This window comes from Dipodomys merriami, unplaced genomic scaffold (assembly GCF_024711535.1).
Source record: "Dipodomys merriami isolate MVZ:Mamm:240054 unplaced genomic scaffold, mDipMer1.0.p SCAF_33, whole genome shotgun sequence".
In the NCBI taxonomy this organism is placed as follows: domain Eukaryota; kingdom Metazoa; phylum Chordata; class Mammalia; order Rodentia; family Heteromyidae; genus Dipodomys; species Dipodomys merriami.
Genome location: NW_027204826.1, coordinates 1,716,248 through 1,736,941, shown reverse-complemented (window position 1 = coordinate 1,736,941; position 20,694 = coordinate 1,716,248). Strand labels below are relative to the sequence as shown.

Here is a 20,694-nt window from a genome sequence, read left to right as displayed (position 1 = left end):
TATCGTAAGGATACTGCACAGAGGGGTTACAGTTCCATGTAATTCTCGAGTTCCTTAAGGGGAGGCAGGGAGACAAGGCAGGCTGCACAGGCTTTTACCAATTCCCAATGCCTGTTAAATAGTATGAGCCTTTAGAAATAAGAAACAGAACCTCCCGGCTACTCAGGAGGCTGAAATCTGAGGATCAAAGTCAGCCAGGGCAGGAAAGCCCATGAGATTCTCATCTCCAGTTAACCACCAAAAAGCCAGAAGTGGAGCTGTGGCACAGAGCATTAGCCTTGAACACTAAAAGGTCAGAGACAGGGCCTAGGCCCTGAGTTCAAGCCCCAGGGCCAGCCAAAATAATTCTAAATTCGAAAGAACTCTATATACAATTTTATATATGTATTATATGTTATATATAGTCAGTCATGGGACTTGAACTCTGGGCCTGGGCGCTGTCCCTCAGCTCTTCAGCTCAAGGCAAGTGCTCTACTACTTGAGCCACAGCGCCACTTCCGGTTTTCTGGTAGTTTAGTGGAGATAAGAGTCTCATAGACTTTCCTTCCTTGGTCTGGCTTTGAACCATGATCTTCAGATCTCAGCCTCCTGAGTAGCTAAGATTATAGATGTGAGCCACCGGCACACAGCTTCAATAATATTTTATAGAAAAGAACGCCCCAAGCCTCACTCCCTCCCATACTGAATGTGATGTCACTTTATGTCTTAATAGAAAACAGCCGGGGTCTTCCAGCTGCTCCTAAATGCAGCCCCTGCAGTTATGAACTCTCACAAAGCTCCAGGTAACACTTAGAGAATGTGTGAAAGTGGCCAATATTTTTGTATTGCAAGTAGTACTGCCATTGAAACATTTCTGATTCTCAAAATCCTATTTTGAAAAGCCACTGGCCCAAACGAAGCCTGAAGTTTCCTCCATTCCACCAGTGCTGGTTTAGGGCAGGCAGCAGGGAGCAGAGGGTAGCTACGGTTCTCACCTCCTGAGGGGTGCCATCTTCCTCTGGCGGCGTGAGGTGGCTGTGCAGCTAGACACAACATTCAATGGCAAGATGACATTGGCATGAGAAAAAAATCTCCAAGCCTTCCCACACTTCAACCTTTTTTTTTTTTTTAATTCCAGAAACATAATGAGAGCCTGCAGACATGTGTAGCACATCTCTTGAGGGAAAAGTTGACAAAGTTATTTTAAATGGTTCTTTATTCATAAACTTGATGCAAGTTTACAAAATTTACTGTACATTGCCAAAATAAGTCTGCAATGAAAAAATTTTTAAAAAAGCATGCCAAATTGCAGCTGTCAATCTGCTAGCCATCAGGAAATTAAGTATTTAAGAATAGAGTCAAGATTTAGCCTTAGGTTTAAGGAACTTTGATGCTTTAGAATTTCAATTCTGCCTCACCACAGCTGTTATCTGAGCAACCAGCAATCAGAACCTTATATAAACATAACCAAGTGAGCAAGAATGCCAGAAAATATTTACCTTCTGCCCCCATCACCAAGATAGGAAGAGAAGAAATGAAACGCATGTAAGAACCTGGAAGTGCCAAGGGTCTTGGATGTGAATCTGAAAGTAAAATGTGTAAGAAACACTTTGGAACTCTGTACAGGATTCCTGCAGAAAATTGTGCTTCTGGTTTCTTTGTAAAAGTGCTTAATAACCACAATTTGTTTTTAAATCAAATGAGTTCAAGAAAAAAAAAAAATTACCAGAGGAGCTGACCCACCTTACCTAGGTGACAGAACAAGAGGGCGCGCTGATTTGAGGCAGGTTTTTTAGAGCATGAAGAGGTCACATTCCTGTGCCATCTTTGCTGCAAAAGCCTCTGCTATGACTGGGGCAAAGACAATTTTGAGAATCCACATTAGCCAACTTTTTGTACCTAACTCTTTCAACTTTGCTTCAAGGAGCCTGTCTGCATGCCTATCAGTTTACAGGATTATGACTTTCAAATAACTGCAATCCCATGTAAAGGTGATCACAGGTAAAGCCTTTTCAGTGACTTCAAGCTCTACCCTGTGGCTCTGCTTCATAAACACTGAGCTGGACCAGGGGGAAGCGGGCGCGGCCTGGGGGCGAGGGCAGCACCTCTGAGCCTGAGCTGCACCGCTGCGCCTGCACCATCGCCGCCTTCTCCTCTTCAGTTTGTTCACCTGGACTTCGCCCGAGCAGTACAACACAACTCAAGGGTTTGTCCTCCCATCTTCACGTGGTCATGAAAATAAAACAAAACAAAAAACCCCAAGTTCAGCATTTTAATAATAGGGTTTCCTGTCACTATTTTGGCAATCAAGTAGTGTTAGACCTGAAAAAGGCTATGGCTTAGAAGATCTACAATTCTCTAAACCAATACTGAACATCTTTCACACTTTTATTGGCTCTAATGGGAGAGAGTCTGCAAACTCTTCCGTCCAGGACGTGGTGGAGACGCTGCTGGCGGTGGCTGCAGACTTGCCTGCTCAAAAGACTTCACTTTTCGAGAAAAAGAGATGATCGGGAGTGGCAGTATGTGTTATTTATCAGGAAAAATACAGTGAAGGCCCGCTGCTCGGTCCCGCTGCCGGCGTGAGCGCGGCCAAGGCTGTCCCTCCTCCTGATGGCAGCCAGCGGAGCAGCGGCCAAAGTCTTCGGTAGGTGCTGCGGTCACAGTGGCTGGCACTCAACGCTGAGTGTGAGTGCTGAGAAGATCTGGAAAGCAACATCAGTGCAGACAAGACGGGCAACACAGGTTAGCCATCTTCCTTCGGAGGAGTGTACCAGCCTGGAAGAGAACGGGGGAAAAGCGACACTGCTTCAAGGATCCGGAGAGCTGGCGTGGATTCAGACCACGCTGTCCCCGGTCAGTGTTGGGGTGTGCTTTTCTGTGAGGCTCCCTGGGCTGATGATGTCCCACTACGGCGGCGCTGATTTCAATGTTGCATTTAGTGTGGAAGAAAACCTTCCTAAAAACTCTCTCCCTGGGCTAGCGATGTGGCTCAGTGGTAGAGTGCTCGCCTCGCATCCATGAAGCCCTGGGTTCGATTCCTCAGTACCACATACACAGAAAAAGCCAGAAGTGGCACTGTGGTTCACCTGGTAGAGTGCAAGCCTTAAGCAAAAGAAACTCAGGGACAGTGCCTAGGTCCTGAGTTCGAGCCCCAGGACTGGCACAATAAAACAAAAACATAAAAAAAAACTCCCTCCCTGCCCCCCCAGCACCCCTGCCTTTTCGAGCAAGAGGAGCTGGGACCAGAGGTAGTGTTCTATCTGCGCAAATGGCAGCTCTGCAAAATTAGACACATCAGCTACATATGGTTATTCTATTATGTCAAAACAACTACCTACATGACTAATACATACAATGTCATCTGTCAATTAAAGATAAAATGACTGTATGAAGAAGTATCAAAATGATAAAAATGAAGCACCTCTTCTAATTCTCAATCTGCTCCTCTTTTGGCCCTGCTAAGCTTACATACACACCACACTTGCAAATACAACTTTTTTAAATAGCAGTTACAATATTTGACTTAAGAAAGAAAGAAGACCTGGGTGCTGGTGGCTCGCGCCCGTAACTGTACCTGCACAGGAGGCTGAGAGCTGAGGATCACGGTTCAAAGCCAGCCCAGGCAGGGAAGTCTGTGAGACTCAAACTACTCTGAAAAATCTGGAAGTGGCACTTTGGCTCAAGTGGTAGAATGCTAGCTGATGCAACAACTTGAGCACAGAGAGGCTCAGGGACAATGCCAGGCTGAGTTTAAGCCCCAGGACCAACAGAGGGAAGAGGGAAGGGAGGGAAGGAGAGAGGGAGGGAAAAAAGAAGGAAGGAAGAGGGAGGGAGGGAGGGAGGGTGGGAGGGGAGGGAGGGAAGGGAGGAGGGAGGGAAGGGAGGAAGGAAGGAAGGAAGGAAGGAAGGAAGGAAGGAAGGAAGGAAGGAAGGAAGGGCCAGGCACCAGTGGATCATACACGTAATCCTAGCTCCTGAGGAGGATCAGATGTGAGGATCTCTGGGTGAAGCCAGCATGGACAGGAAAGTCTATGAGGCTCATCTCCCATGAACCACCATACAGCCAGAAGTGGCCACTGTGGCTCAAGTGGTGGGATGCTAGCCTTACGCAGAAAAGCTCAGGGAAGTGCCCAGGCCCTGAGTTCAAGCCCCAGGGCCAGCATAAAAAAGAAAACCATGCTAGAGTTGAACTTTGCTGTGAAAACGCCGAGGGAGGCGGGGCAGACGTGAGCGGCAAGTGTGCGGCTCCCTGCGTGAGCATGTGGGCGGTGCCGGCCCGGAAATCACCAGTGGGCACATCTTGTCATCTTGTCGGGGTCGGGAACATAATGTGGGCGCGTGCACTCTGAGGAAAGCGAGTGTGACCCGCAGGGTGCGGCTCAGTGTCACTGCTGCGGCCCTGGCTACAATGGGGGGACACGCTCAGCTGCGCTTCTTCCCAAATTCAGGCCAGTTGTTGAGCAGAGGAATCCAAGGCTAAAAGAGATGCCAGGATTTGCCCAAGGCCTTAAAGCAAGAGAGTGACACAATGACACCGACACCAGATCCTCCTCTTCCAAGTCTAGCTCTGGTTTTTTACCCTCACTGCTAAAACAAAACAAAAAAAAGCAACACTCAAAAACGTGCATTGTGATACTAACAAAATGTCGTCAGTAATTTAGTGAAAGACATTTTAAGAAAGTAACAGCCACAGGTGTATTCTGAAATCAGAGTTTTAAAACGGTCAGAAGCAGTCCGTAAGCTGAAGGTGTTTCAGAAACAGTTGGCTCGGATCCTACTGTACTGACTCGGTTATGGTACGTTCTTGTAAGAGTTGCCTGTAGCTGGGCATGGGGTGCGCACCTGTCCTTCCAGTCCCCAGAAAGCGGAGGGAGGAGGACTGTCTGAGGCCAGTGAGGCCAGCAAGACCCAAGCTTAAAAGGAAACACATGGAAAACCAGAGACACAACAGTATACAGAGGTGCAGTTAACTCGATTCTTACCCTACTACATCTCACATGAGCAAAGACTCATTCATCTACCCAACACCACTGGCCCCAAAACAGAGGCCTGGGGGGGGGGGTCATGTCATGTCAATTTATTTTTTTTTTGGGGGGGGGGGTCCGGTCGTGGGGCCTGAACTCTGGGCCTGGGCACTGTCCCTCAGCTCTTCAGCTCAAGGCTAGTGCTCTACCACTTGAGCCACAGCGCCACTTCCAGCTTTTTTTCTTTTTGCTTATGTGGTGCTGAGGAATCGAACCCAGGGCCTCAGGCATGCAAAGCAAGCGCTCTACCCGTGAGCCACCTTCCCAGCCCCTCAACTTATTTTTTGCGAGGAGGCAATACTTAGTTTGTGTCATGCTTGCTTGCTTGGTACTCTACTGCTGAGCCACACCTCCAGCCCGGTCTCACTTCCTGCCTGGGGACACACCTGGGCCACCATCCACCTATTTAGGCTGCCTGTCCTGGCAGGGCTGACAGGTGCAGGCTACCATGCCCAGCTTCTTCCGCTGAGACAGAGTCTCTTGGATCTCTCTGCCCTCGGCTGGCCTGCAAACTCCGTTTTGTGGATGACAGCTCTCATGGAGCTGGGGTGACGGCACCCACCACACTGTCTCAATCACTTTCCTGCCCAGGCTGCTCGTGAGCCGCAGTCCCCCTGGTCTCTGCCTCCAGAGGAGCCAAGGTCAGGGGCGCAAGCCACTGCCGCCCGGCCCGCGCCAAGATTTGAAATGCAGCCCAAGTTAAATGTTGTGACAGTACTAGAAATTCCAGCAAAAACAGCGAAGTGAAGGAAGATGAATAGCAATGCTAATGGAAGCTTCGCAGGTGGCAGGAAGGCATGCTGGCACACGGTGGAGTAAACGTACCGTTCTTCTCGTGGATCTGCACGATGGAGTTATAGGATTGTTGGGCTCTTGCCAGATTATACTGATTCTGAAAGAGAATTACACATTCCCAATCAAGACTGGATAAAAGCAGACACAAACTGGCAAAATACGTTTATGGATGCTTAAAAGCAGACAGGGAATTGAAGAGCCCCATTTTTTAAACCCTCATTTACCCAAGTTATTTCTCCTCTACAATTTTATAAGAGCAAAAACAAAACTACTCGATAAAAATCAACACGCTTCCAGGCTTCCTTCTGTAAGTCTTCTGTCCCAGCGTGGACTTGTGTATCCCTGAGCTGGGCACGGACAGAGCAAAAGAGCGGGATGCAAACCCCCTTGCTCAGGACTGTAGTGTTCATTTCCACTTAAGCTGAAGCACTACACGAGGGAGACACGCGGAGTGAGACATCTCACGCAAGGCTGCAGCCACACCAGCCATCACCACAGGACTCCTGTAAGGATGCAGGCCTCTTCTCCCAGGAGCCCAGCTGGGGCTGCATTTGAGGCCCCAAAGTACAACTGACCTCCATCTTAACATCCAGCAGCACAGTGGTACAGATCACCCCAGAGTCCTTTTTTTTTTTATCATGGGGCTTGAACTCGGCTTGAGTGCTGTCCCTGAGCTCTTTAGCTCACCGCAAGCGCTCTACCACTTGAGCCACAGCACCACTTCTGGTTTTCTGTGGTTAATTGGAGGTAAGAGTCTCATGGAGGCCGGGCACCAGTGGCTCACGCCTGTAATCCTAGCTATTCAGGAGGCTGAGATATGAGGATCATAGTTCAAAGCCAACCCAGGCAGGAAAGTCCGTGAGACTCTTATCTCCAATAAACCACTAGAAAAACTGAAGTGGCGCTGTAGCTCAAGTGGTAGAGCGCTTGCCTTGAGCTAAAGAACTGAGGGACAGCGCTCAAGCCCAGAATTCAAGCCCCACAATTGACAAAAAAAAAAAAGAGGGGCTGGGAAGATGGCTCAGTGGTAGAGTGCTTGCCTTGCATGCCTGAGGCCCTGGGTTCGATTCCTCAGCACCGCATAAGCAGAAAAAAAAGCCGGAAGTGGCGCTGTGACTCACAAGGAAGACAGACTCCATTTTAATGGTGATCTTACTACACGGTGCAAAGTGCTTGGCTTTTCTAATTCCCGACTTCTCCATCCTGTTCTCCCTCACTCTGTCCTCTTTAACACTGAGCTGGAGACATGACTCATTTTGCTTTTTTTCTTCTTGCCAGCAATCAGTGGACTAGGCTCTGAGAGCAAAGGTCCGGTATAGGGTGAAGGCGCTGCTGCTATGGGCCAGATGCTCTGTGGTCTGAATTCCAAATACCCATTGTACCTTTGCCCTAAGGGTTGTGAGGGTAGGAAAACACCACACAAGTGCTGTGTGCCAGTTCTGGGGCTTGAACTCACAGACTGGGCACTGTCCCTTAGGTTTGTTTCTCTCAAGGCTGGTGTTTACCATGTGAGTCATAACTCCTAGAAAATATTGAATTCAGTGTCACACTATTTGATTTTTGTTTTTTGTTTTGTTTGGGTTTTTTCTGGCCAGTCCTGGGGCTTCAACTCAGAGCCTGGGCGCTGTCCCTGAGCTTCTTTTTGCTCAAGGCTAGTGCTCTATCACTTGAGCCACAGTGCCACTTCCAGCTTTTTCTGCTTATGTGGTACTGAGGGATCGAACCCAGGGCTTCATGCATGCTAGACAAGTGCTCTACCACTAAGCCACATTCCCAGCCCCAATGTCATACTATTTGAGCAGACATTAAATGCAAAACTCACATACAACTTCAGGAAAAAAAGTTCAACTTTAAAAAACAAAAAGGCAGATAAGGATGATTCAAATCACGTGAGTATTTCTCAACAGGTCCTGACTTCAGGACCTTCCCAGTCTGTGTCACTAGTTCGCAGTGACACGGAGGATTGTGGTCCAGCAAGGGAACGGGCACAGAGCAGGCGATGAAGCAGAGCCTGAGAGAGCGCCAAAACCAGCAGGCTGCCAGCGCTCACACGGCTCATCCGCCCACAGGAGGGACATGGGCACAATACAGAGGATCAAGAGTGAATGCAAACTTGGAGAGGGAGAAGTACATGGAGTTCTCTGCAGATTAACTATTACCCTGTGACCTCTGTTCCCAGAAACCTCAAATGACTGAGTCATCGTGTCCCAGTTTCATGACTTCTACTAGAATATACCAGACTAGAAGGAAGATAGCAACTACGTGAAGGTGGTATTCTTTTTTTTTTCTTTTTATTTCTTGTTGGTTGTGGGGCTTGAACTCTGGGCCTGGGCGCTGTCCTTCAGCTCTTCAGCTCAAGGCGAGCGCTCTACCACTTGAGCTTCAGCGCCACTTCCTGTTTTCTGGTGGTTTATTGGAGATAAGAGTCTCATGGACTTTCCTGCCCGGGCTGGCTTTGAACCACGATCCTCAGATCTCAGCCTCCTGAGTAGCTAGGATGACAGGCGTGAGCCACCAGCACCTGGCTCGTTTTCTTATACTCTGGCATTCTCTGATGGGTCATTTTACTAACAAGAAAACAAGCCAAACAAAAATGAAACACACTGCTTCACAGAGGCAGGTCAAGACAAGAAACCTGCCACGCACAGCATAGGGGGAAACGTATTATAAGACTTTACATGATAAGATTCTTATGACAAAAAGTACCTTATTTGCTCCAAACTGCACTCTAGCTTTGCCCTTGACTAAGGTGGCGTTGATCTGCATGATGACGGACTCAACGGAGTAGGCGCTGCTCCAGCCCTGCAGAAGGAAACACGGCTCTGAGACGCTGCTCTGCTCTGTCTCCCCGCAGAAAGCCCACCCCGGGCACGGGTCATCAACAGCGCAGGCTCAGAAGTGTGTCACACAGGAAGACTCTGGCTGCTTCCAGAACCTCACCACAGCCCCCACAGCATGCCATGCTCTAGGCGCCCGACAGGGGAGAGCTAAACGTACATACAACAGTCCTCCCTGAGTTTCATCTGGGGCGCACTTGGTCCAGCACACGGTTACTTTAAATAACTGCACTGGGTTACTTTAAATAGCTTTTTTGTGACTAAAAGTGGGAGGCATTAAAACAAAATAAATACCGTTAAGGCAGATGCTATTGCAAGAGAACTTTTTTGTTTTGGTCCGTCATGGGGCCTGAACTCGGGCTGGGCGCTGTCCCTCAGCTCTTCAGCTCAAGGCTAGCGCTCTACCACTTGAGCTACAGCACCACTTCCGGCTTTTTCTGCTTATGTGGTGCTGAGGAATTGGATCCAGGGCCTCATGCATGCAAGGCAAGCGCTCTACCACTGAGCCACCTTCCCAGCCCCACAAGAGAACTTTTCTTAGACCCTTATTTGTACAATCAAGTAGTTCACTGAGGCTGAAAATCGGGGAGTGAGGGGAAGAGTTACCTGCTTCGTGAGAAGTTCCATACACAGCGCTCCACCACCTAACACGTACCTGAAAGACAGGGACACACGCCATTCTCTATACCCGGTAGTCCTTGCAGAAGATAACATGCTCAAGATGCCAAAACCTAAGAGCTCAGGCAGGTGCTGGTAGCTCATGCCATCCTAGCTACTTAGGAAGATTCTCGGGCAGGAAAGTCTGTGAGACTCATCTCCAATTCAACAACAAAAAAGCTGGAAATGGAGCTATGGTTCAAGTGGTAGAGCACTAGCCTTGAGCAAAAAGCTCAGGGACAGTGCCCAGGCCCTGAGTTCAAACCCCAGGACCAGCACATTTAAGTAAACAAACAAACAAACAAACCCTAAGAACTTATTCCCACATTCCAGAATGGAGAAGCCGGGTGTCCTGTACCTGTGCTCAGGGCCGTGCGGCGAGATTCCACCCGGAAGCCCTCCAGGACTCCTCCAGTTCTCCAGGCCTGAAACACTTGTTCATGGAACCAAAGCTCATCTCTAAAGCCATCATCTAAAATCAAGATTCTTTTTTTTTTTTTTTTGCCAGTCCTGGTGTTTGAACTCTGGGCCTGAGCACTGTCCCTGAGCTCTTTAGCACAAGGCAAAGGCTCTACCACTTGAGCCATAGTGCCTCTTATGGTTTTCTGGTGGTTAGTTGGAGATAAGCCTCATGGACTTTCCCGCCCAGGCTGGCTTTGAACCTTGACCCTCAGAACTCAGCCTCCTGAGTAGCTAGGATTATAGGCGTGAGCTACTGGCGCCTGGCTTCCTGCCATTTTCTGTGTATGTGGTACTGAGGAATCAAGCCCAGGGCTTCATGCATGCGAGGCAAGCTCTCTACCACTAAGCCACCTTCCCAGCCCCAAGATTCAACCTGTTGTACTGTCTCAAAACAAATCACTTCACCCTGCTTTGTGTGAGATTGCAGTATGCTTTGAATGTTGTGTCTATAGCTGACGCTCAAGATAACAAGAATTGGGGAAGATGGTGGACATGGAAGCTGAGAATTCTGCCAGGTCTCGAACCCACCACCTGCTACAGGCACATCGTACTTGCAGCTCAGCACGCGTCACATCCCAAAGCAGCCTCTTCCGCCACGGCCCAGAGCCGTCATCAAAGAAGCCGCACTTCATAGGCTCCTATTTACAGGCAGCGCCACAGAGACACAGCAGCTAAGAGAATGTAGGCACCGTCACTGAAGGATGGACACACAGAGCAGCTTCAAGAACCTTCCAGAAGGAGGGAGTGGTTCAGGCTGCACAACACTTGACATGTACTCTATGAGGGTGTACTGTATCAGAAATAAAGGTTAAATTATTTATGAAGAGCTGTTGTTTTATTTAAAGGGTTGACTATGACAAGATAAAGGATAGAAGACAGAAGATGGAAGAAATAAAACACACAGAAGAAAAGGGGCTCAGCATCCCATCCGAAACACAGCTCTGACATGGCGAGTGCTGGGTTTGCTCTGCCCGTGCCTGGAAGGCCTGGCAAGTGCAGCCCTGCCCAAAGGAGCGCGTGCGCGCTGCGTGGCTCGCTGCGTGGCTCGCTGCGTGGCTCCGCAGTCCCTTTAGCCCCCGCCTGGCTCTCATCATGAAGACAGAGGAGACTTCGCGGGAGTCGCCCCTGCCCGATCTGCTCATTCACCTCTAAGACATGTCCTGTACTTGACTCCCTCCCCCTGCTGGGCCCATTAACTGAGATGGATCCAAGCTCCACGGGTGAGCCAGCCACCAGGCCTGCGTTCACCGCCATGCTGGGCCATCAGAACCGCTTCCACCGAGAAAAACCTAACCACAGGGCCTAGATGGAAAATGACTAGAGTTATAAGCAAGAGACAAAAAAAGGTCAAATTTATTTTGTGTATGTGAATATTTGACTGGATTACCTAATACTCATCTTTCAAAACTGATTATGAGGCTTTGGGATAGGAAAAGCTTTTTTATTATCTAATCCAAAAGAGCTCAGGGAAGCTTTAATAAAAATACTTTTTTGGGGGGGCTGGGAAGATGGCTCAGTGGTAGAGCGCTTGCCTTGCATGCCTGAGGCCCTGGGTTCGATTCCTCAGCACCACATAAGCAAAAAGAAAAAAGCCAGAAGTGGCGCTGTGGCTCAAGTGGTAGAGCACTAGCCTTGAGCTGAGGGACAGCGCTCAGGCCCAGAGTTCAGGCCCCACAACCAGACCCCCCCCCAAAAAAAAAAACTCTTTTTTCCCCTTGCTGGCACTAGGACTTGAACTCAAGGCTTGGGCACTCTTGCTCCTATTTTTTTTTTTTTAAATCATCTCATCTGGCACTGTACCACTGGAGCCACACCTCCAGTTCTGGTTTTTTTCCTGGTTAATTAGATGTAAGAGTCTCACCAATTTTTCTTTCTTTTCTTTTTGTCAATCGTGGGGCTTGAACTCAGGGCCTGGGCGCTGTCCCTCAGATCTTCACCTCAAGGCTGGCGCTCTATCACTTGAGCCACAGCACCACTTCCAGTTTTCTGGTGGTTTATTGGAGATCAGAGTCCTCATGGACTTTCCTGCCTAGGCTGGCTTTGAACCACAATCCTCAGATCTCAGCCTCCTGAGTAGCTAGGATGACAGGCGTGAGCCACTGTCGCCTGCTACCCATGCTTATAACTTAAATGTCATTATTACTATCTTGAAAGCAGCAATGATCAACATAGGAACTAGAAACTTTTAGACTTAGATTACAACACAATGAATTATCTCCACAAGAAGCTGAGCATTTGAAATTTCTCAGTGACTTAATTGTTCCTAGTTTGGGGTCTACATAACATTTGATAACTAATCTGACCTTTCCATACCATCCAAAGGACTTCTGACCACAAAGCAGCCAGAGGAAACTGAGGGAAGCTAGACATGACAATTACCACTCATGTGTGTATATGTGCGTGAGTGTGCGTGTATGTATGTATGTATGTATGTGTGTTTTATAATTCATTGGAGATAAGAGTCTCATGGACTTTTCTGCCTAGGCTTGGCTTTGAACCAGGGTCTTCAAATTAGCCTCCTGAGCAGCTAGGTTGACAGGAGTGAGCCACTGGTACCAGGGAACACTCAGTTTTTGTTTTGTTTTTGTCAGTCATGGGACTTGAACTCTGGGCCTGAGTGCTGTCCCTCAGCTCTTCAGCTCAAGGCTAGCACTCTACCACTTGAGCCACAGCACCACTTCTGGTTTTCTGAGTGGTTTATTGGAGATAAGACTTTTATGGGCTTTCCTGCCCAGGCTGGCTTTGAACCACGATCCTCAGATCTCAGCCTCCTGAGTAGCTAGGATTACAGGCAAGCAGGAGCCACCAGTGCCCAGCTGGAACACTCAATTTTTAAATGATAAACATATCAATAGGCACCACTGAAAATTACCTAGGAACAACTTAATGATTTGTAATAATGACTCTGAATAGGGTCCCCAAACCCAGCCACCCTAGCATTTAGCTGGCTGTCCTAATGATTCTTGATGTACACTTAATATCTAAGATAAAAATAATCACTTCAACTTACCCTCCTGAGAGAACAGGTAACACCACGCGAACAAAGGGAGGATCAAACGGAAAGTTATCCTGAAAAGCACAAGTTTAATTTTAGGAACATCCTCAATACTATACTATTGAGAAGATGTTAAAATAACTTAGAAAGCTGTATAGACACATGTATGATCTGATCAAAAGCAGATAGAAAGCCATCTACAGGAGCTGGGAGTGTAGCTTGGTGGTAGAGTGCTCACCTAGCATGCATGAGGCCCCTGGGTTCAATTCTTTGGTTACCACATAAATAAGTAAAATTTTAAAAAGAAAACCATCTATAAAATGGCATATTGAAACTCAAATGTCCACACCAACATTAAATGCAGTGGACCAAGTGCTTCAATTATAAGTCAAAGATCATAGCTACTCATGCATAGAAGTCTGAGGTCACCCTAGGCAAAGGCTGAGTGATTGAGACCACATCTCACAAGGTGGGCAGTACAGAGAATGTTCAGTTATGAAGAAAATAAGTGGAACACTAGATTATGCAGAATAAGCCAGACTCAGAAAGACAGATACTAGTAGAGCTGTGGCTCAAAGAGGTAGAGCACTGGCCTTGAGCATAAAAGCTCAGACCCTGACTTCAAGTCCCCCAAGACTGGTCCAAAAGGGAAGAAGGGAAATAAGTAGGGAAGGAAGGAGGGAAGAAGGGAGGGAAAAAAGTGGGACACTGGTGACTCTCACCTGTAATCCTAGCTACCCAGGAGGCTGAGATCTGAGAACACAGTTTGAAGCCAGCCAGGGCAGGACAATCTGTGAACCTCTCATCTACAATAAACTAACTCAGAAAAAGCCAGAAGTGGTGCTGTGGCTCAAGTAGTAGCAAAAGACAAAAAGACAGCTCAGGAACAGTGCCTAGGTCCTGAGTTCAAGCATTAGTACAGGTAAAAAGTAGGAAAGGAAAGAGGAAAGGAGGGATGAAGGGAGGAGAGCAGGGAGGGCAGGCAGGCAGGCTAAATACTGCCAGTTATCTCTATTATTCAGAAGCTACATCTAAAGAAAAATGACATTAAGGTAAAGGAAAGATTGTTGGGGGAGGAAGCAGCAGGAGGTGGGAGGGGAATGAGTGAAAGTAGAGAGCCAGGCGCTGGTGGCTCACGCCTGTCATCCTAGCTACTCAGGAGGCTGAGATCTGAGGATCATGGTTCAAAGCCAGCCTGGGCAGGAAAGCCCATGAAACTCTTATCTCCAATAAACCACCCGAAAACTGGAGGTGGCGCTGTAGCCTTGAGCTGAAGAGCTCAAGATCTCTAGCCTTGAGCTGAAGAGCTGAGGGACAGCATGCAGGCCCAGAGTTCAAGCCCCATGCCCGACAAAAAAAAAAAAAGGAGAGAAGGTAGAGGAGAATTCAAGTATGCATATATATGTGAAAGACTGCAGTAAGATTTTTGTAAGAGGTGGGAGAAAGAGTGTACTTTTTCGAGTAGCAGAAGAGGTGATGACGGCCAAAGTACACTACATCCTGTATAGAAACATCACAAGCACTCTCCACACTGCACAATTAATATGCACTAATTTAAATAAGTGGAGGTTGGGGCACCAGGCAGGAAGGCATACACTGTGGCCAAAAATGCCTGGGAGGCTGAGATAGGCAGATCCCAGTTCAAGGATCAAGGATCAAGGATCAAGCTCAGGCAAAGTGAATTGGGAGACCTCATCTGACAAACGAAAGACTAGGGCATGGCTCAAGCAGAACCACGCCAGGCTCTGAGTTCAGTCCTCCGTTAAGCAGGTCGGGAGAAAGATCATCAGACTTAACAACAACGAAGGAAGATGAGCTCGCGGATGAGAATAAACCTCGACACTTCTCAGACTAATAAGCACAGTTCTTTCCACGGTCTTAGTTCTGGAAGTAGATTCCAGAGAATGAAAGTATCATGGCACTACAAACTGCAGCAGAGATGCTACAGCAGTACTAGAGCACAACTGCTTGCCGGACAGATGGCCAAGGTGGCGGCTGCCCCTCACCTTCCCGAGGCAGCAAGGAAACAGACACGCCCTGCCTCTCATCAGGAGAGGCCAGGGAACCTGAAGAGGAACTGTCTCCAGGGCTGATGCCCCAACAATATGGACTCACGGAAACTAATGCATTCTTAAAGCCAATTTGTTCCATCCAGCCATTTCCACGCCCGCAAATACACAGGTTTAAACTGGAAGGAACAATAAGCAGCAAAAGAGCCAGGTGCCAGTGGCTCCTGCCTGTAATGCCTAGCTACCCAGGAGGCTGAGATCTGAGGATCAACGTTCAAGGCCAGCCTGGGCAAGAACATCTGTGAGACTCTTATCTCCAATAAATCACCAGAAAACCAGAAGTGGCATTGTGACTCAAGTGGTAGAGCGCTTGCTTTGAGCTGAAGAGCTGACCCCTGACCAACACACACACACACACACACACACACACACACACACACACACACACACACACACACACACGTGTGTGCGCATACACACGCGCGCACAGCAAAACCTCAGCTATTTTCTCTGACCTCCTCAAGTTCACAGCAGGGTAAGCCAGAAGGCCAAACCAGGAAATGGGGCTGAAAGTCACCTGAGTTTAAGAATGCAGAAGATGGGGCTGGGAAGGTGGCTCAGTGGTAGAGCGCTTGCCTTGCATGCATGAGGCCCTGGGCTCGATTCCTCAGCACCACATAAGCAAAAAGAAAAAAAAAGCCGGAAGTGGCGCCGTGGCTCAAGTGGTAGAGCGCTAGCCTTGAGCTGAAGAGCTGAGGGACAGCGCCCAGACCCAGAGTTCAGGCCCACAACCGGACCCCAAAAAAAAAAAAACAAACAATGCAGAAGATGGACTGGGAAGGTGGCTCAGTGGTAGAGTGCTTACCTAGCATGCATGAAGCCCTAGGTTTGATTCCTATGTCCCACATACACAGAAAAGGCCAGAAGTAGCACTGTAGCTCAAGAGCTAGTACACTGGCCCTGATTAAAAGAAGCTCAGGGACAGTGCCCAGGCCCTCAGTTCAAGCCCCAGGACTGGCAAAAAAAAAAAAAAAAAGAATGCAGAAGACCTGAATTCTTTGCCATCATTCACCCAGTGCTTTCAGATATTAACTGAGATACAATGCTCCAGAATAATTTGATCTGGGAATACAAAGTGCCTGCTGTTCTACAAATCTGTAGCCAGGAAGAATGCCGTAAAAAGGACAAAAAGCGATAGCCATGTCGCAAGACTGTCAGGCCCACTATGACCCTCTGCCTGAGGCTTTGGTGACAGCATCACAATGAGATAGTCTAAAGATGCTTGAAAACAATATATGTAAATATGTATACAATATATGCATTCATGTGTATGTTATATATACAAAATATATTTTATATACCCTATAGAGTATATATGTGATATGTGTATATATCCATATATATCAGATATATGGATATAGATATATATACATATGGATATATACACACACATCACACACATATATACATATATACATATATACACACATAAATACATATATACACACACACATATGTTTCCTTTGATTTGTGGAAAGAGGGAAGCTGGGAGACTCCATCTCATCTTCCACAGTGACATGAGAAACACAAAAATTATGACCATTCAGCTGGGCTTGCCTATAATCCTAGGTACTCAGGAGGAGGTAGAGATCTGAGGATTGAGGTTCAAAGGTAGCCTGGGCAGGGAAGTCCGTGAAACTCTTATCTCCAATTAACCACAAGAAAACCAGAAGTGGCCGTGTGGCTCAAGTGGTAGAATGCGACCTTTGAGCAAAAAAGCTCAGGGGCAGTGCACCTACCAACAACCAAAAAAAAAAAAAAAAAGAAAAAGAAAAAGAAAAAGAAAAGAAAAGAAAATTTAATCCTCTTGGCAAAGGAACAAAAAGCAAATATAATAGATCATCTCAGATTTCTATTGCAAATCAGAAAATCTACGGGCAGAGTTACCAACTTAATGACTATTATAATCTCCTTTATTATCTTAATTTGACAGCATAATGAAAGGCAGGGATAGAAAGCTTGAAGAAGTGGAACTTCATTCACTCCTGTTATTTATATCTTCGAATATGTGTTGAGATCTACCTTTGTGTTAAGAAATTCTTTAAAACTGGGTGCTGGCGGCTCAGGCCTGTAATCCTAGCTACTGAGGAGGCTGAGATCTGAGGATCGTGGTCAAAGCCAAACCTGGGCAGGAAAGTCTGTGAGACTCTTATCTCCAATAAACCACTAGAAAACTAGAAGTGGTGCTGTGGCTCAAGAGGTAGAGAGCCTTGAGCTGAAGAGCTGAGGGATAGCCCTCAAGCTGAGTTCAAGATTTTTAAAAAGGTAGAGATCACTGCTAAAATGAAGGTTTGAGCTTGAGTTTAAGCTTCAGTTAGTATCCTAACTCAGAAACAGAATCAGGCTTTTTACAAGGATCTTAACGTTACCTGATTGCCAATCAGAGGCGCTGACCTAGCTGTTTGTTGTTTTTTACAGTATACTACTGGGGATTGAATTTAGGGTCAGGCTTTACCACTTGACCTATCATTCATTCTTTTTTGGCTTTTACTTTGGTTTTTTAGCTAGGATTTCTTGCCACCTACAGATGGAGCTGGCCTCCAACTATGTCTACTGTCTCCCTCCACCTCCTGAGTAGCTGGGATTACAGGCATACATTCTGCTACTTCTTCTGTTTGGGGTTTGGTTGGTTTTTTTGGCAGCCGTAGGGTTTGAACTCAGGGCCTCACGCTTGCTAAGCAGGCACCCTAACCAAGTGAGTCTGTTATTCTCAAGATAAAGTCTTACTCTATGCCTCAACTACGATCCTATTTGTGCCTCCCTTTGTCACCAAGATGAAAGGTGCGGGGCTGGATAGAGTGTTTGCCTTGCATGCCTGAGGCCCTGGGTTTGATTCCCTAGCACCACATAAGCAAAAAGAAAAAAGCCTGAAGTGGCGCTGTGGCTCAAGTGGTAGAGCGCTAGCTAGCCTTGAACTGAAGAGCTGAGGGACAGCGCACAGGCCCAGAGTTCAGGCCCCACGACTGGACCAAAAAAAAAAAAAAAAAAAAAAAAGGCGCATCACCTCTTGCCAGCCTCTCAGAGGGAATCTCACAATCCTAAGCCCAGGCTGGCCTCAATCACCACACCCCAATCTCTGCCTCCCAATAGAAGCGTAGCCATTTTTTATGCTAATTCAGACATGCATATGTTTTGCTCAGAATAATTCCCCATTGCTTTCTCTTCCCTGGCTCTCAATTGCTTATTGGCCCCAGCTTCCACTGGGGACCCTTCACTGCACACAGAGCAGCACTGATTGTGAAACTATTCATCCTCCATTCTTTTCTCTCTTCCCTTCCTCTCACCCTCTTTCATAGAGCGTTCTACTTTTGAAAGAAGACCCTGAATAGTTACAAACCCCTTCCTTACTACCGAGTTGACTTGAGTTGAAAACTGATCTTTATCACTTGACTTTTGGTTCTGGGTATATGCCCTGTGTTCATCGAATAAACAAATAAACTCATGTTTCCCAATCTACAGTCCTTCAAATAGTTAAAGACAAGTTACCACAAACCAGCCATGTTCTTCCTAGCATATCCACAATCCGCCCAGCTCTGAAGTCATGGGTCACCTCTTCCCAATCCTCACTACTCCCTAAGTAAATATAAATTTGTTTCTATAAACCCTTTTTTTTTTTTTTAAAGGAACAGATAGCCACATGAAGAGGCAGTGAGCCCACCTCTGAAGTACAGACATGAGCCCTAGGTTTAAATAGAGAATGGACTTTGGGTCCTTAGGTTTAAATAGAAAATGGACCAGGCACTGGGCTGCCTGGTCACGATCTGGTCGTCACTTGGAAGGAGCTGTAGAGAGGCTGTCATCGCTGGACAGCTTGGGGTTTGGGGAACCCTCCTATGAGAGTTATCTGTCCATCCATCCAACCAGAGCCTGGGATGCAGGGAACCCTCCCATGAGAGTTATCTGTCCATCCATCCATCCATCCATCCATCCATCCATCCATCCTCGTCCGTCCATCCTGTCCTCCCAGGATCTCAAGGTGGCTGCCAGGTGAGCGGCTCAGAGCAAAATGGAGACAGAGGCCCAGCTTCCCTCCTTCTCTTAGTGAATGTACAGGCCAAGTAAGGAGTCAGTACTTTCCAGCAAAAGCAGTTGAGTTATATGAACACTTCTTGAAGTTCTACCTCAGAACTCAATTTAGATGTGGTCTGAAAAGTCAGAAGTCATTTCCCTTTCTTTCTGGGGTCTGAAGCAGGGTTTCATCCTTGAAAGGCAGGTGCCGCCATCAGTTGAGCCAGGAGTGCAGGACTTGGTTCTAGCTATTTCGAGCTAGGGTCTCTTTTGGCGCTCCCTGGTGCTCTCCTACTTAGGACAGGCACTGCCACCATGTCCGCTTGGGGCGAGGACTGGTTAACTTGGTTCCCGCAGGCTGGCCTGGCACCACAGTCCTCCTGACTCTGGCCTCCTGCGCGGGTAGGATGCCAGACACACGTCACTGCACCCAGCTCCTGGCTGGAAGAGGTCTTCCAAGCTTTTTTCCCAGGCTAGCTGCAACCGTGATCCCCTCTATCGCTACCTCCTGAACTGCAAGGATGAAAAGCAGAAGCGCAGGCTCACACAGATCGCTTGCTGCGGGCGCGGCCATGCTCCTATGCTTACTCTGGCTTTCAGCTATCGCAGCCACGCTTCCGGCCATGCTCAGTTTCAGCACCTTCCGTGACGCGCTCTCTGAGTCTTAGCTGCTATCCTCCAAAGTCTGCCAAGCCCCACACTTGGCAACTTAGTGATTCAGCTACGGGGCACCTCACAGGTCAGTAAACATGAGTCAAGCGCGCTCTCTTCCCAGTGCTCTCACAGAATGCTAGGACCCTAGGGCAGGCCCTTCTTTCCATCCAGAGCTATCATCCAGAAACACAAATCCAACAGGCTGTCAGCCACTTCCCGCCTCGCCACGCATACCCCAATGTTCTCACCAGCACAGGAAAGAACAAGGAAAGCACCGCCTCTAGTCTCTGGCTTCTGGGAGGTCTGGCATTTACTGTCCTACCTTGGCTTTTCACGGACTACCTCATAAAATCAGTACAAGTGAAAAGTTGTCAGCAACTTCAGTGAATATATGCCAGATTCACGTTCCAGGAAGACACATCAGCTGATAAGCACAAGAGTTTGAGCAGGAACGACAATGAAAGAAAACATAGACTTTGGGGCTATTTCAAGAAAGTAGTGGTTGGACAAGGTGGTCATGCCTGTAATCCCAGCTATTGCAGAAGGCCAAGATAGGAGGATTAGGATTCAAGACCAGCATGGGTGAAAAAAAGTCAGCAAGACTATCTCAAAAAACAAATTGATCTGAGAGGCTAGCTTGTGCAGAAATACAAGATCCGATCTGACCAATAAACTAAAGCAACAAGGGTTCAAATGGCCTTTCCTGCTACACACAGCTATGTCCTGTTTTATGAATACCATAATTCTCCATTTTTTGGAACATGGGATCATTTTTCTCTAGGGTAAAATAATGCTATCCTGAATAGATGTAGGTTTGTGTAGGTATATGAATGTGTATGTGATCTATCTACCTATCTATATGTATATATATAAGGTATTCACATATATGTATGCATATCTATCTAGAAATACATTGCCATAAGTAGACATATAAAACTGTGTCTCCTGGTATGTCTAGGTGCTCCCTGCACTTAGTTCAGTGAATTTCTGAACTAACTGATATGAGTAGCTGCTATTTTACCAGATAATGCCAAACTATTTTCCAAGGCCACTGGCATAAATACACACTCTCATTAGAAGCACATGGAATTCCATTCCTATTTTCTTACCTTAAAAGAGAAGCAAAGCAAAATATATTCTATGCCTTCTTTTTCCTTTAGGATCTGAAGATCGCTGTGCAGAGGACTATCGGGGTCCACCCTAGGAACAGC

At 47.3% G+C, this 20,694-nt stretch overlaps 1 protein-coding gene across 2 annotated transcripts in view; it reads right to left on the bottom strand.

The window, feature by feature from the left end:
* Positions 1 to 2,237: 2,237 nt before the first annotated feature.
* Ube2q2 (ubiquitin conjugating enzyme E2 Q2) overlaps positions 2,238 to 20,694 on the bottom strand; it is a 46,697-nt gene continuing 28,240 nt past the window's right edge. For both annotated transcript variants that reach the window (XM_070042805.1, XM_070042804.1), the window contains 6 exons: positions 20,593 to 20,683; positions 12,768 to 12,826; positions 9,245 to 9,293; positions 8,508 to 8,603; positions 5,832 to 5,898; positions 2,238 to 2,757 (listed from right to left, as the gene is read on the bottom strand). In XM_070042805.1, the coding sequence (XP_069898906.1) occupies positions 2,726 to 2,757; positions 5,832 to 5,898; positions 8,508 to 8,603; positions 9,245 to 9,293; positions 12,768 to 12,826; positions 20,593 to 20,683 (394 nt within the window). In that variant the 3' untranslated portion in view covers positions 2,238 to 2,725. The remainder of the gene's footprint in view (positions 2,758 to 5,831; positions 5,899 to 8,507; positions 8,604 to 9,244; positions 9,294 to 12,767; positions 12,827 to 20,592; positions 20,684 to 20,694) is intronic.